Source organism: Scomber scombrus, chromosome 5 (assembly GCF_963691925.1).
Source record: "Scomber scombrus chromosome 5, fScoSco1.1, whole genome shotgun sequence".
Classification (NCBI taxonomy): domain Eukaryota; kingdom Metazoa; phylum Chordata; class Actinopteri; order Scombriformes; family Scombridae; genus Scomber; species Scomber scombrus.
In genome coordinates this window covers 19,021,925-19,038,141 of record NC_084974.1, presented here as the reverse complement: position 1 = coordinate 19,038,141, position 16,217 = coordinate 19,021,925, and the positions used below count along the sequence as shown (strand labels likewise).

Sequence of the window (16,217 nt, the reverse complement as noted above, 5' to 3'; positions counted from 1 at the left end):
CACCTTCCTTTCAGCATGAAATGTTATGAATTTTTTCCTAACACTTAATTCTAACATTCATGGACAGTCATGCACCCAAGACTGGATTAGTACCCTGGGGTCCCCAGGACACTGAAGCTCATGTGCCCTGCTCGGCTTTTGGTTACCACCAGTGCTGTCCAATTTCCACTGGTTCATGATTTTTCCCACACAATCGTTGATACGACTTAAGCTCAGTGTACTGTGGTCTGCTAACCAATAATCACTTACCCAGCCATCAAACTGACAAATAAAACAATCAATTATGAGACTTAATTTTCTTTAAAATAACTTTTATTTTATTACAACTGGATAATTGGATTGCTGTCAGGTGGAAACCTTGTAACTCCATATTTTTTTCTGGACATACTAGGTTTCCAACAGTGACGATAATTATCAACATCAAAAGAATGGATCAAGACTTTTGTTGTACTTCTATGGAGCCTGACAAAAAAGCAAACTTTTTTTTTTCCCCATCATTGAAGGCCCCTTTCTGCTCAAGCCCCCCTGGGCACTTGTCCAGTGTGCCCATATGGTAGATCTGGCCATGCATGCACCTTACTACCTTAGCTATATCCACCTGACTTGCACCAGTGCATATTCAAATATTTGCATATTAACATCACTGAACAGCGTATCCTTTGCAGATAGTGTAGTATACTAAAGTTACGGTAACATCTCCAGTTTCTATTCTATTTTCATACATCCATTCATTTGCTCATCATGGTCATGGGGGAGCTGGAGCCAATCTGAGATGACACTGGGCTAGAGGCAGTACAATCTGGACAGGTTTCCATTCAATCACAGGGCTAACATACATAGAGACAGACAACCATTCACATTCACATTCACAATCTGTCCATCAAGCTATCATGAGATACTGCAGTGTCTAGACCTGGACCAGCAGGCTCCAGGACAGCTTTTTCCACCAGACCACCAGGCTTATGAGCAATGAACACTGACGGTCTGCAGCCTGCCTGTTGTCATACACATACACACACACACATACATTACATTAGCACCATCAATGTACGTACATGCATAATCTATAGTTATTTATTCATATATTATAGGTAGGAAACTTTATATACATACATACATACATATATTAATTAATTTTATACCGTTCTTTTGTTTATACTATTTTGTCCTTTACTGTTAATTTTTACTATTTTAAATATTTATCTTTTTTTTTTCCTTTGTAAAGTGATTGTGGTTATATGTGTTTGTGTTTGATGTATTTGCTTTGAGTGGCTTGTTCCAACAAAATTAATTTATTTGAATGCAGAACATCCAACTGTTGATTAAATATGTTTTAATTTCCCAATAAAACCCCAGATATGGGTATTTGGATATCCATAACGTTTTTATCAGAAAAGTTTTCTAATTGGTTTGTTAATCCAGTTATTTATTTGTTTGTTTGTTTGTGTGGAGCAATCCAGGATTTCTTCAGAAATGCACGATTCTGAAATAAGAGCAAGGTAAGATACAACAACAACAATTACTACTACTACTACTACTACCACTACTATTATTAACTACTACTGCTAATATTACTACTACCACTACTACTACTACTGCTAATACTACTACTACCACTACTACTGCCACTACTACTACTACTACTTCTAATACTACTACTACTACTACTACCACTACAACTACTACTACTACTAATACTACTAATACTACCACTAGGCTACTACTACTAGGCAAGGCAAGGCAAGGCAAGGCAGTTTTATTTATATAGCGCATTTCATACACAGTGGCAACTCAATGTGCTTTACATAAAACAAACATTCAACAGAAAAAAAACAAACAAAAAAAAACATGGAATTTGAGAAATAAAAATACAACCCAATCATAGTACACACGTACATACCCCCCCCCCCCCCCCCCCACACACACACACACACTAATAATAAAAACAAAGTACAGAAACATAGAAAGAGAGAGAAATAAAGTACTACTACTACTATTACGACTACTACTACTACTAGGCTACTACTACTACTACCACTACTACCACCACCACTACTACTACTACCAATACTGCTACTACTAATACTATTTCTAATACTACTACTACTACTACTAATACTACCACCACCACCACTACTACTACTACTACGGTTACGAATACTACCACTACTTATACTACTACTACTACTACTACTACAACTACTAATATAATACTTCCACTACTAATACTACTACTACTAATATCACTAATATAATCATAAATCACTAATAATCTTCATCATCATCATCATCATCAACATCATAATCATAATCAGTTTTAGTTTTCAATAAAATGAAATGGTGTATCTCTCTACATTTGTAGTTTCTACCAGCGGGTCAAAAAACTACATGTCCCATACACCTCTGACGTACTTGCGTCATCCACATGCGCACGTAGCTCTGTTTTGCTTCCTTCGTGCACATGAATCAAGCCAACGTGGTTTGTGGCAGTTACAAGAAAGTACTCCAATAATGTCAAAATCACTTCTGTTAAATATTCACTGAAGAAAATACTGCTTTGAAAACACCACGTCAGCTAAACAACTGTTTAGCACGTCTTACCCGCATCAGAGTTTGACTGGTGAGTAGCTCAATTAGCTGTTAGCGTGTGTGGAAGACACTGACAGGGTTTTTTCTTAACATGTGTCATGTATTGATTACTTACATATGTATGTGTGTGTTCCCTTCAGTCCTCCGGCAATCATGTTTAATGAAGATGAAGATTGGAATGACGAAGCAGACGCTCAAATCCTGAGTAAAACTGTCCTCCAAAACACTCAGAAGGCAAACAGCAGCACCAATGTTAAGGTATCTACAAAAATGACCTGCAGGAGGGTTGTATGATGTCACACACTATCTATTATTTAAACATAAAGACTTTATTTCGTGTTATTAGTCGTATAAATCCACTATATAGTCAATTCTCTGTCAGAAATGTGTTTGTGAATCAACTCCAGTCAGTTTGTGAGCAAGCTTTTATTGAAAATGAGAGACATGGAAACATCTCATGATCTGCAGTCACATATAATAAGAAAAAATGTACACATCAAAAAATGAACAGACATGAACATGCATACAGATACAAAAGTGCAGACATACATGACTGTGCAAAAGTTTTAGGCACTAAAGATGAAGTGAGGATACTTTAAAAAATAATGTCTTGAATATTTTTTATTTATCAATTAACTTTGCACTAAGTTAATAGAAAATAAATTAAATCAATATTTACACTTTACCTCCAATTGCTCTACATACACCTGCACACAGGTTTTAAGGTACTTGGCAGGTCGGGTGTTCAGAGCGTCTTGGAGAATGTGCCACATTTCTGTAGATTTGCCTCTTTGTCTTCTTGTAATCCTAGACTGACTATGATGTTGAGATCAGGGCTCTGGTGGCCAGACCATCTGTTGCAAGACTCCTTGTTCTATTTGTCAATGAAGATGGTTCCTTATGATTTTGGCTCAAGGTTTGGGGACATTGTCGTGCTGTAGAATACATTTTGGACTGATCAGATGCCTCTCTCATGGTACTGCATGATGGATACAAATCTAATCATCTAAAGTGCCTAAAACTTGCACAGACTTAAAAGTGTTACTTTCCAAAGCACCTCAACATCTAAAGTTATCTTAAAGTAATGTATTTGGCTATTTCTGTGGATTTCATCATAGATGATGGAGGAAATCAGCAATATTATCCAATCCCATTTTGTTAATATACTATTGGTTTTTGATGAAGTCTATATTGGCTTTGGGATTCCTGGGTAGCAGGGGATTTGTGTTGGGAGTGTGTGTGTTTTGTTTTGATTTGTGTTTCCTTGCTTTGTCTTTCTTTTTTTCCCCATTCTGTACACTGCCCTGGCTCATCTTCTCAGTAGCTAGAGGGTTGATGGAAGGGAAACTAGGGTTTTCCCAAAGTTTCCTGCCCATCAACAGACTAATTATATAAACATCTTATATTCCTCTTCTCAGCCAAAGGTTGTTGGAAAAAAGAGCCTGCTGCGGACCCTCCAGACACTGGGATCAGTACCTGAGTGGAAGAGCGCCGACCATCAGCAGGACAGTGACAGTGAGACAGAAACAGCCCCATCACCCAGTAAGAAGAAGAGAAGAAAGAAGAAGAGAAAACATGCAGCGACATCAGGAGGGCAGGAAGAGAACGGTGACTTAGATCAATCCATCAAGGAGGAGAAAACGGTAACAAAAAAGAAGAAGAAAGACAACAAATTAGGTGAGTAATAGACTGGGTGATGGCTAACATCTTCATGTGTATGTTCAGTGTTACTATGAGAAATCTTCAAAAAAGGTCAATGTCACTGTGACCTCACGAAACACATTTTTGGCCCTAATTCAAGAATTAATACAATAATTATGACAAAATATTCATTCAAATGTCTTAATAGGACAAAATGATGAAGTGATGACATTTTATATCCAAAAGGTCAACTTCACTCTGACATTATAGCATTATTCAACACCACAACTCAGGAACAGAAGGGGAGATTGTGACCATATTTTACATTTGATTGGGTACTGAATTTGTTCTCATCTTGACACTATGGTCATTGTTTTTCCCAAATTACTTGTTTGAATCAACCCTCTACTCTTCCTCTCCTTGGATGATAACAAGGACAGGGGGCCTCCTGTTCCTCTGGTAGTCCACCACAAGCTTGTTGGTTTTGCTGATATTGAGCTTTAGGTGGTTATCGTTACACCATGTGATGAAACGCTCTATCAGTACTCTGTAACACTCCTCTGTACTCTACTGTAAAAATACAGTCCCCTCCAAAAGTATTGGAACAGTGAGGCCAATTCCTTTATTTTTGCTGTAGACTGAAAACATTTGGGTTTGACATCAAAAGATGAATATGAGACAAGAGATCAACATCTCAGCTTTTATTTCCAGGTATTTACATCTAGATCTGATACACAACTTAGAAGATAGCATTATTTGTAACGGAACACCACATTTTTAGGTGAGCAAAAGTATTGGAACAGAAAGACTTAAAATAGATTAAAATGGATAAGACTTAATATTTATTTGCAAATCCTTTGCTTGCAATAACTGCATCAAGCCTGTGACCCATCAACATCACCAAACTTTTGCATTCTTCTTTTGTGATGCTTTTCCAGGCTTTCACCACAGCCTATTTCGGTTGTTGTTTGTTTTGGGGGGTTACTCCCTTAAGTCTCCTCTTTAGCAGGTAAGATACATTGCTCAATAGGGTTTAAGTCTGGAGATTGATTTGGCCAGTCTAAAACCTTCCACTTCTTGCCCCTGATGAACTCCTTTGTTGTTTTTGTAGTGTGTTTTGGGTCATTATCTTGCTGCATGATGAAGGATCTCTCAATCAGTTTGGTTGCATCTTTCTTTAAATTGGCAGACAAAATGTTTCTGTAGACTTCTGAGTTCATTTTGCTGCTGCCATCATGTGTTACATCATCAATGAAGATTAATGAGCCCGTCCCAGAAGAAGCCATGCAAGCCGAAGCCATGACATTACCTCCACCGTGTTTCACAGATGAGCTTGTATGTTTGGGATCATGAGCAGATCCTTTCTTTCTCCAAACTTTAGCCTTTCTATCACTTTGGTAAAGGTTAATCTTTGTCTCATCAGTCCGTAAAACTTTTTTGAATTTTTGAGGCTCGTCTCTGTACTTTCTGGCAAAATCCAGCCTGGCCTTCCTATTCTGGTTGCTAATGAGTGGTTTGCATCTTCTGGTGTAGCCTCTGTACTTTTGTTCATGAAGTCTTCTGCCAACAGTAGATTCTGATACCTTCACTCCTGCCCTCTGGATGTTGTTGCTGATGTCACTAACAGTTGTTTTTAGGTTGTTTTTCTGTCATCAACTGCTGCTGTTTTCCTTGGTCTACCCGTTAGACGTCTGTTACTTAGTACACCAGTGGTTTCTTTCTTCTTCAGGATATTCCAAATGGTTATACTGGCTATGGCCAATGTTTGTGCAATGGCTCTGATTGATTTTCCATTTTCTCTCAGCTTCACAATTGCTTTTTTTTCACCCATAGACAGCTCTCTGGTTTTCATGTTGGTTACACCTCTAACTATAATTAACTAAGTCTGCACAGGTAAAACCCAAATCTAAAACTGAGCGTAGACATTCAGCACTATTTATTGTTTGAATAATCAATGTAATAGGACACAACTGGGCAACAAAACACACTTGTCATTCACATGTTCCAATACTTTTGCTCATCTAAAAATGTGGTGTTCCATTACAAATAATGCTATCTTCTAAGTTGGGTATCAGATCTAGATGTAAATACCTGGATATAAAAGCTGAGATGTTGATCTCTTGTCTCATATTCATCTTTTGATGTCAAACCCAAATGTTTTTAGTCTACAGCAAAAATAAAGGAATTGGCCTCACTGTTCCAATACTTTTGGAGGGGACTGTAAGTGTAGAAAGCATGTTTTTCACTGGAATCACACATAGTAAATATAGTGATAACTTCAGTTTCACCAAAAAATACACTTAATATCTTTTCAAATATTATATGAGTCTGGACAGATGTAGATGTAAACCTAATAATGACTGGTTAGCAGAGTCATACAGCTGTACGGCTGTATTTCTTGTCTTAAATTTGTGCTAGCATTTTGTCCATGTTTTCCCCTCACATCAGATTTTTTTTAAGCTAAAAATGTTTGAATGCATACAGTCTTCTGTCTGGTAAACTGCGTGAAATATATTCATTGTGTTCTTTCTTTTTAAAGGGGCCCCGAAGGCAAAAAACACATCTGTAGATGAGACAAACGGGAAAGAAATCCCAAATTCTGCAAGCAAACCTGAGGACATGCAAAACCTAAACAGACAACAGTGGAAAAACAAAATGAAGAACAAAAGGAAATGTAAAAATAAATATAGGCAGAATAACCCTGATGAGGAAGTAAACAAAGCAGAATCTGCAGAGAAACATAGACCAAAGGAAGAAGTTACAACAGATTCATATAGCAACAACAAAAACAGCGAAAAAACACAGATGCAGACCAAAACCCAGAAAGAGAAAACGGGGAAGGCATGTAAACCACAGAAAAGGAAAAACACTGAAGAAGAGACTGACATATGTGGCACATCACAAGCGCAAACACTTGGAGAAGAAAAGCAGCTGACTGAAAAAGAGAAAAAAACAAAGAGCAGCAGCAATGGAGAGGGTACATCTGATTCTGTCATTAACATTACAAAACAGAAAGCGGAGATCAGAAATGAGCAGCAGGACCAAACACCCCCCAAAAAACTGAAACCTGAGCTGAGCAAAGAAGAGAGTGCGAAAAGAGAGCAGCTGCGTAAACTTCTCAACAGACAGGAAACGCACCGGCGAGAGAGTCCCGTGGAGCAGAAAGAGGAGCCGACACTACCGGAGGAAGAGGTGAAACAGGACCGCTCTGCCTCCCTCAGGTCCCGCATGGAGCAGCGTTTGGAGTCTGCTCGTTTCCGCTACATTAATGAAGTTTTGTACAGCACGTCCAGCGGCGACGCCAAGTGTATGTTCCGTCAGGATCCTCAGGCGTTCTCCATCTACCACAGGGGATACACAGCACAAGTTGAGAGGTGGCCAGCCAACCCAGTGGATGCAATCATCTCTTACATTAAGCAAAAGTGAGATATCTGAAAGTCACTTTGATATGACACATAAAATTAAACAATTTTTTTTTCCTTTTTTTTGAAGAATGCTACAGTATGAAGTAGACATCTTTAATTTTCAGTTAATAAAAATAAGGAAAAGGTTTTAATTCAAGCATTGAAGTTTTAAAGCTTTCCACTGCACCTCATGGTCCTCTTCAGTGAAAGGAACTGGCTCAGGTGTCCACACAAGTGTAACGCTTGGGTCCCTTGATAGCAACTAATTAATTTTTTCACACTTACATGCTGGCAATGTTAAGACACCTGCACTAGCTCCATTCATTGAAGTGTGGTTGAAAGCTCTGAGAAGCCTGTAAATGGACCTTTTGAGATTAGATTATGTTAGTGCATATAGTTGAAACGTTTCTACCACTAGTATGCCATCACAGTAAGCTTTTATTACAGAGAGATCCTCAATTTTTTTTAAATTTTCATTTTATGGTGTCATAACCCAGCCCGTATGCCCATAAATATAAGTTATTTATTGTAATAAAGAAAATAAAAAGCAAGGTAACATCAGATATGAGTCATGTTAGTGACATCAGTAGTGTTCATGTGGATGTGTGTGGATAGTGTAGGGTAAGGTGTTGTGGAGTAAAAAGGGTGAAGGCATAGGCAGGGAAGAAAGCGAGAGCCATGCTTGAAGCTGAGATTTTTATATTGTGCAGAGCACTGGGCCCAGGTTCTACAGATGTAGTTGGTCAGCTCCTCAGGCACCTCAAAGACAACCTGGGTAGACACAATAACACACACAAGCAGACAGAGGCCGTCACAATGGTAACATTTTTTTAAATTACCCATTTATAATGATGTCTGATCTGCGCACAGTATCCAAGGACAACAAAACAAGTGCTTTAAAACACAAACGTAAAACTATATGAGGATAGTACGTCAGCTCAGTGAATGATTTTAAACAGAGCTCTATATTGGATCAGAAGTGTTTACAGTATCGCCTAGTCACACCTCTACCAGTGCAAGTTAAATCTTCTCCCAAACCATGAACAGGTCCATCTCTTTACAGTTTCAAAAGATTAAAAGGAATGATATTATTACTGTCAGTGAGGAGTAAGGTAAAAGGAAACAATGCTGCGTAGTGGCTATTTAAATTCTTCATTAGGCTGTTGTGAAAAGATGTGTAGATAGTAACCGGCTCACACATCCACTGTTTTGTTTATTTCAGACCTGCCTCTCATGTTGTCGCTGACTTCGGTTGTGGCGACTGCAAGATCGCCCGCAGTGTGAAGAACAAAGTGCACAGCTTCGATTTGGCAGCTGCCTGTGATCTTGTTACAGTGTGTGATATGGCCAACGTGAGTGTGTGCTCTGTAGTTTTTCTATCTCCTAACACAGCTTCTGTGATTGTAATGAAATTAAACTCTTTCTCTGTGTTCCTGCAGGTCCCACTTAAAGACAAGTCTGTGGACATCATCGTGTTCTGCCTTTCTCTCATGGGAACCAACCTGGCAGATTTTCTGGCAGAGGCCAATCGTGTCTTAAAGATGGGGTAAAAGATGTAATATTGATTCAGTATAGGTATGATTGGTTTTGTATATTCTTTGTATGTCTGTATAACTGTTCTGCATAATTATTGTAGGGGCGTCCTTAAAATAGCAGAAGTGGCAAGTAGATTCGATAACGTGCGGAGCTTCGTCACTGCACTGGCAAATCTGGGATTCAAGATGGTGTCCAAGGTGAGGAAGCATACAAAATGACACATAAGTGACCATTTACAAGCACAAAGACTTAATTTGTTTGTTTACCTTAACCAATGCACCATTATTGATATTACACATCTTTTGATTTTGTTTCCAACGGAATAATTTCGATTAAAACATTGACAATACAACAACATTTAATATAGAAATAGTGTATCATCATTTAGTTCTTCTTTTAAGTGTTCTATTGCTCAAAGAGGAAGTGTGTAGCTGGCACGACATATTTTATCATTTCTATTATAAGGCCACTGTGGGCAGGAAACCTCAGGCCGATGAGATTATTTTGTAAACTGTTTTTTACAAGGAAATGCAATCTGGCATGTAAAAAACTCAATATAAATAAAACGTAAACCTCACTGTGGCCAGTGGACGAGGTACTGACCCCAAAATCTGCTTCTGTCATGCCTCTTCTATGTAAGCTGAAACATCTCTCACAAATCAGATTGTGACCTTTTTCACAGCAGTCATGTTGACTTGTAATAGTAAGAAAAGCACAGGTAGAACTAATAACATGTATTATGACCTGTACCCATTTTGGGTACTGCTGTTCTCACCAGTAATTGTAATCAATGTTCATTTTTGTGTTTCTTTTTATTTAGGATACAGAGAACAGTCATTTCTATTCATTTGATTGTGTGAAGACTTCAGATGCTCCAGAAAATATAAAGAAATTTGGACTGCAGCTGAACCCCTGTTTGTATAAGAAGAGATGAGGACTTGAAAGGACTTCATAAAAATGTCTGTGTGATTTTATTCCACATACTTTTTCTGTTGGGATCACATTTTTTTAAGTATCATAGTCATGTGATACCTTTTGGAGCTTCTGCAAACTGCTTTTTATTCACAGATTTCATGAGGTTGAATTATTTACATTGTACATGTTTTTTCATGTAATTCAAAGCTCTGCAGTCATGTGCCATCAATTTCCAAGTTAATTTTTTTTCTAAGCAAACCCCTCTTAGGATGATTTCATTGATTAATACCATTGCTTCTGGTATCCAGCTATGGTTCAGCAGATAGAGCAGGTTGTCTACTGATAGTTGTTAAATTCCTGGCTCCTCCTGTCAACACTGAACCACAAGGTGCTCCTCATTGTTTGATCGGTGCCTTGCATATAGGCTCAGTGAATGGGTGATTAAGGGTAAAATTTGTAAAGCGCTTTGGATAAAAGTGTTATATTACAGTATAAATGCAGTCCATTTATGTGCTGATCAAATGTTTGTGGTGTTTGATTGGAATTAAATGGATGGCACAACGAGTTGTTTTAACAGTTTTACAAAAAATATGTAAATGTTAAAATTTTCATATGAAAAAATACTGAAAATGTGTTACTATTAAATATACATTTTTAAAAATGAATCTTTCTGGTGTCCGTGTCATTAGTATTCTTATGGAGCACAAGTCCTCAATTAGTTTATTAGTCAGGTACAGTCTGGCTTTATGGCTTTTGACACTGAAAATGACTCCTTTGTTAACATATCAATGAAGTCTTCAGAAACGCAAGAGCATATAGATGGTAGAAAGTCCACAAAGAATACTAGTGTAAATGTGAAAATTATCATTCATTATGTGGCAACAATAGGCTGATTCACTCGCCTCTTTGCATAATAATCAGCCACAAGAGGGCGTAGTAACACTGCTGCAACCTGATGGTGAGTGAATGAGCTGGAGATGAGTCTTAATGCATGTGGATCATACATGGTATAAGAACCGATTTAAAGAATTACTATTGAACAAATCTGTCATCTCTGCTGTAGTAGTAGTAAGTTTTGGGGTGCAAACTAGATGAAACAATAAAAGTGGAAAGAATGTATATTTCAATGACTTTATTGACAAATGCTGAAAACAAAAACTCATCTGAAAATACATTGAGTATAAAAACAGTACAAAATTCAAGTTACATTAATAAGTGCAATAGTTTCTCATTTTAAATCATTAATGCCAGTCAATTTGTTTTTAAAAAACTTCACAAGTAGGAATGTTTTAGTACATAAACAAATAATCTTCTCAATTTAAATGCCTCTCCAGCTGAACAAGTCACATACAAATACAATGCAATCATAAACAATGCTGCAGTGCCAGTAGCCTTCATATTGTATAGTCTGGCACAATCATAGTAGCCTTCATATTTAATATGTTCTTGCACAAAGCAAAGCTAAATGTTTGATACAAAAACCCTTCAAAGAACTTTTATCTTCACACTGTACTCTTGACGTCAATGACTATGGCGTAACTGACCAGCTGAGCGTATTCGTTACTGTCTTTCTCTGTCACTGCGGCTAGCTTCTTCACCTCAAGAGAGCGGTGCTCCTGTATCAGAGTTGTCAAGGGTGAGGAAGACTCCTTCCTCTGAATTATAGAGTGCAGCAAAAGAAAAGAAGTATAGAGAAAAAGAGAAGGTGTTAGTTTTGCCTTCTATATTTGCATAATAATACAGTGAAGTAAGAGTAAAGATGAACTTATAATGAAAAACTGAATTTATGAACAGATTTCCTAATGAAAAGTAGGAATTTAGTCGTACCTTACATTGTGTCCCACAATTTTTTTTGCTGTAAAACAAAACAAAAATGTATTGATCATTTGAATAACCCTATTTTTCAATAATTGAGTTTTGGGATTCGTAGGCATAAAAGAAAACACACTAGATGGCACTGTGACTTAATTTAATACACTGAGTAAATTTAAATAGGCATACTGCAGGATATTATTTATTATGCGACAGGAATATAAATGGAGATGAATGGTGGGCCTGAGTCCTCATCATTGATCTCTGATGTCAGATGCATCAGCTCTCTTTGTACATTATGACTGCAGTGACAATAGCATTGAAGAGCTGCTGCTGTCAAAAAGTGACTCCAGCACTGAAGGGTGGGGAGGGTTGACGTTAGTCCCAAAATAGCTTTCCTCCCGGAGAGTCATGTTTTCTTGTGTACACTGTTGTACGCTCTGTGACTGACCTTCCCAAATTAGCTTGACAGGACCCTCCCACTAGGGCAGTGGATAATGGGACTGAGGCTCTGTCAACCAATGGCACCTTGACCAAATGTTCTGACCAGAAAGGCAGGCCTATTGAAATATTCTCCAGACCTCTGCTGCACGCTTTTATTCACAGCGAAGCATGATCTGATCCTGACAACACATTCTTAAGAGAGATTTGGCACTGAAGAGGAAATGTGGAAACTTCTGCAGGCAACAACCATAAACAGTTCAAGGATCATGACAACTATCCCACATCGGTTGTAAAAGGCGAGTGTCTCACTGATGTTTTCCAGCAGCAAAAAAATATTAGACTGATAGATTAGAAAGATCAGAGACAAATTTGTGGATTTCTTCATTGATAGAAAGCAGCTTGAATTTCATTGTGCTAATAACTTCCAACAAAGTGGACTCTTTGAACTTTTACCTTTACTTGTCCAATATGACATTGGTGATAGAGGGCCAAATAAAACAACTTTTGCTGCTGAAATAGCCAGAAGAAACACTACTAAAAGGAAGCTGGGAAAAAATATGTTGTTGTGACAGACAGAGGAAACATGCTGGCCTGTCTACAAGCTGTGGTGGCAGAGGCACCTGTCTGCTTCAGCCACATTGCTTCCTGTTTATGAATAACGGAACGATTCTGAGGTTTAGGTTAGTTGGGTTAAAGATACGCATATCCTGTTTGTCTCGAATCATATGGCACATCAGGTGATGCCCTCATTTGCCCGTCAACACATCACCTGTTGAGCAACCCGTCACCTGTGAAGACATTTAACTCACCAGAGCGCCCAGAGAGTGACAATGAGGATGAGAAGGATCGCCGAGGCCGAAGAGAGGCAGATCATGGCCATCAGTGCTGTAAGACACACACAACCCATAAAATGTTTCACAAATGTGACAGCAAACGATCATATTCAAACTGATATATATCACTGTGTCGTTATGAGCACTACTCTTACAAACATTTTGCAATATGACTAATGTAGAAAAGGAATACAACATTACCAAACAGTTTGTCATCACTCATGACATCCACTCGAATGTTGACAGTGGCGGTGTGATGATAGAAAGATGCCCAGCAGGTGTACAGTCCTTCATTGTGCTCTGTGAGCTTTGACTCGAAGACCATTGAATCCCCAACCATTTTCACAAAGACGCCATCACTCCTGAAACAAAACGGACTTTTAACTTAATTTGTCTTAAGATTCATGTCAGGAATATGAAGTTTGTATTGGCAGAAGAAGTATCAAAAATAGTTATATAGCAATGTCTTACTCAAACTTGAGTAAAAGTACAGTATCATCTGCAAAATGTACTTTAAGTATCAAATGTATTAATTATGCAGAATGACTTCTTTCACATGGCCCTCTCCCAAAATGTGATATATTGTTTATCTTGTTGCACAAGATATAATATTGTATAATATAGTAAATACATCTATTGCATTAGTGGGTTATTATTCATTAATTGTTTTGATGTGTTAGTAAGCAGCATGTCAGCGTAGCCGGTTGAGGTGGAGCTAAATTAAATGATTATCTAAACTGTTGGGTTGTTCAGACTGGACAAGGACGTGTGTGTGTGGATGTGTTAGACCGGACTTTATTGACCTCTTTCTCACTTTCCTGTTACAACCAAGGTTCAAAGTTACAACTTTACCATTTGTATATTACATGGAGGTTGGTGACCTCACATAACTCCAACCTAAACAGGTCTAGTTAGCCACAATAACGGCAAACACCTGTGTGGTTATGCAGGGCTTTTTTCAAATTTGTGAAAAAGAAAAGTTGATCACATGTTTCGAATGTAAAATCAAAGTAACTTTTTAAGAAATAACATTGGGTTGTGTACAGTAAATTGTGTTTACAGTGATTAGGAAGGATACACCACCTTTGACAGCTGAGGTTGTGCTCTGGAACGTTGCCATCAACTCGCAGCAGTACTCTCTGGTTGTGATGATTCTCTTTGAGAGTCAGTCTGTGTATGACGGGCCCGCCACCGTAGCGGTTTTGCAGAGGCATTGTGTGGTTCAGGACTCTCACAGAGGTGATATCTGTATGAAAGTGAATTGGGTGAAGCATGCAATTTTCAGATTTCAATCATTGGTTTTCGTGTGTGTGTATGTGTTGGTTTTTTTCTTCCATATTCTGTTGCACTCACAGTATTTGGGGATATGCATGGTCCTGCTGTCTGTGAGCCCATGTTCAGATTGATACACACAGGTCAGATCCATTCCCTCATGAAGGTCCAGAGGAAACTGATAAGTCAGCCTGGCTTTCTGGGCACGCTCTTCATACTCTGAGTGCAAGGACATTTGGCCTTTGGCATTTTCAAGGACCCAGGCGATGTTATCTCTGACACCCTCCCCTCTGCAGTCACACACTGCCATCCAGAGAGGAGAGTCATGCTGTCTTGCTACAGACACACTCAGCAGTGGGGATCCTGACAGAAGACGAGGGGTGACAGAAAGGGATGATAAGCTCTGCCAGTTTGTGTGAGTAACAAAGAAATATTTTTAAGAGAGAAATAACGTACTGTTCACTGGAATGTGTACTGTGTTTTTCTCAGGCGCCTCCAGGCTCGGATGCTCCACCATGCAGGTCAAATTCTGACCAGAATACGAAGAAGACAGGATATGCACAGAGCTATGGGCCGAAACCAAACCATCAGCTTGGACTTCAATCTCCATTGGTTGTCTGGTGCCGTTGTCACTGTCACTGTTTCCAATATGCCAGGTTATGGTTGCTGCAGGGGCAACGCTGTCCACAGAGCAGTCCACCTTTGTGTATTCGTCACCATCTCTCCACTCAGTGCTGGAGTTGATGGTGATGTTTGGACGAGCTGTGTGGGAAAGAGAAGTTAAACTTCAGGAAGTGAGCGGCTGCCCTTGAGAAAAAGATAAAATCTATGGTGCGCAAACATGGCCAAATATGTCTGCGACTCAGACAAAATTATCCAAAACTTGATTTGTTGAACATACCGCAAAGAGGGAGTGTTATGCTTCTGTTCTCTGGCTCCTCAAATGCAGGGTGATTTATCACACACTCTGCAGTGAGCTCCCAAGGCGAGCAGGCAGGGAGGAGTAAAACTGCACTGACAGAGTGGCTTCCATTATGGGAAGTGAAATTGAACCAAGAGACTCCAGACACACCCTCTGGTAGAAGCCAGGACATGTTGGCTGCAGGAACAGCATCGGCTGCTGAGCACTCAATCAGACTGCGTCCATCTTCAGTCTGCAAATCAACTCGAATCATAGGAGGAACTGAGAGGAAGAGTGCAGAGAGCATGATCTACATCAATATTTCATATTAAAAAAATGTAGAAAATTCAAAGTGCATTCATGACAGTCTTTAAAAAACACCTGCAAAGAGTTGCACCTACCAAGCTCTAAAACGTGTGGCTTAACTGTGATGTTAAACTGCAGCGTTGCTTTGTAACGGTTATAGGAGGTGACACATTCATACAAGCCAGCATGCTGATGTACCACAGGACCCTGAATGGTAAGGCTGCTGCCAACAAGCTCAATGCCCTCGGGCAATGGCTGATCATCTCTACAGGGAAAAAACAGCAGAAATACAAACAAAATCCATGTTTTAGTTTTCATGTTTCACCCGGTATTGAAATATTACAAGTACAAATCTTGATTTTAAAGATTATTTCGATCAGTATACGTGTAAAAATCTGGTTCCTGTAGCCTATCACTTGTGGTTCTGTGCCACCAAACCTGTAACCACATCCTCTACAGTGTATGTTTGTTGTTTCAGTCTAAGTTAATGATGGAGGGAAAAAAAGAGAGATCAATGCTACTTCTGTCTGCAAAAGTCAGAGGTTTTTCCCCATATTATTCTTC

General features: G+C 38.8%; 2 protein-coding genes and 1 long non-coding RNA gene across 3 annotated transcripts; 2 read left to right on the top strand and 1 right to left on the bottom strand.

Annotated features, from left to right (window-relative positions):
* Positions 1-2,466: 2,466 nt before the first annotated feature.
* On the top strand, positions 2,467-10,744 carry rrp8 (ribosomal RNA processing 8). The gene is made up of 8 exons (XM_062419024.1): positions 2,467-2,620; positions 2,730-2,847; positions 4,008-4,266; positions 6,770-7,652; positions 8,857-8,986; positions 9,074-9,180; positions 9,271-9,367; positions 9,991-10,744. Exons 2-8 carry the CDS (start codon positions 2,743-2,745, stop codon positions 10,102-10,104), a joined length of 1,695 nt encoding a protein of 564 aa, XP_062275008.1. The 5' UTR covers positions 2,467-2,620; positions 2,730-2,742; the 3' UTR covers positions 10,105-10,744.
* A 495-nt stretch (positions 10,745-11,239) lies between these two features.
* Positions 11,240-15,675, bottom strand: si:ch211-149e23.4 (uncharacterized). The gene is made up of 8 exons (XM_062419457.1): positions 15,348-15,675; positions 14,903-15,208; positions 14,528-14,809; positions 14,258-14,420; positions 13,376-13,536; positions 13,151-13,226; positions 11,913-11,940; positions 11,240-11,740 (listed from the first exon to the last, which is right to left on the bottom strand). The coding sequence occupies exons 1-8, from the start codon at positions 15,652-15,654 to the stop codon at positions 11,588-11,590; spliced, it is 1,476 nt and encodes a 491-aa protein (XP_062275441.1). The 5' UTR covers positions 15,655-15,675; the 3' UTR covers positions 11,240-11,587.
* LOC133980684 (uncharacterized) lies at positions 13,199-15,017 on the top strand. Its single transcript, XR_009925181.1, has 3 exons — positions 13,199-13,228; positions 14,743-14,861; positions 14,936-15,017. It is a non-coding gene; the product is annotated as an uncharacterized LOC133980684 (long non-coding RNA).
* Positions 15,676-16,217: the final 542 nt, after the last annotated feature.

Coding starts and splice junctions, on each gene's coding strand:
- rrp8 (XM_062419024.1), top strand. CDS start 2,743: ATGTTTAATGAAGATGAAGATTGGAATGACGAAGCAGACGCTCAAATC. Junction 4,267..6,769: donor GAAGAAAGACAACAAATTAG/GTGAGTAATAGA, acceptor TTCTTTTTAAAG/GGGCCCCGAAGGCAAAAAAC. Junction 9,181..9,270: donor AATCGTGTCTTAAAGATGGG/GTAAAAGATGTA, acceptor TAATTATTGTAG/GGGCGTCCTTAAAATAGCAG.
- si:ch211-149e23.4 (XM_062419457.1), bottom strand. CDS start 15,654: ATGCTCTCTGCACTCTTCCTCTCAGTTCCTCCTATGATTCGAGTTGAT. Junction 14,810..14,902: donor AGTACACATTCCAGTGAACA/GTACGTTATTTC, acceptor GTCTTCTGTCAG/GATCCCCACTGCTGAGTGTG. Junction 13,227..13,375: donor GAGTGATGACAAACTGTTTG/GTAATGTTGTAT, acceptor TGTGTCTTACAG/CACTGATGGCCATGATCTGC.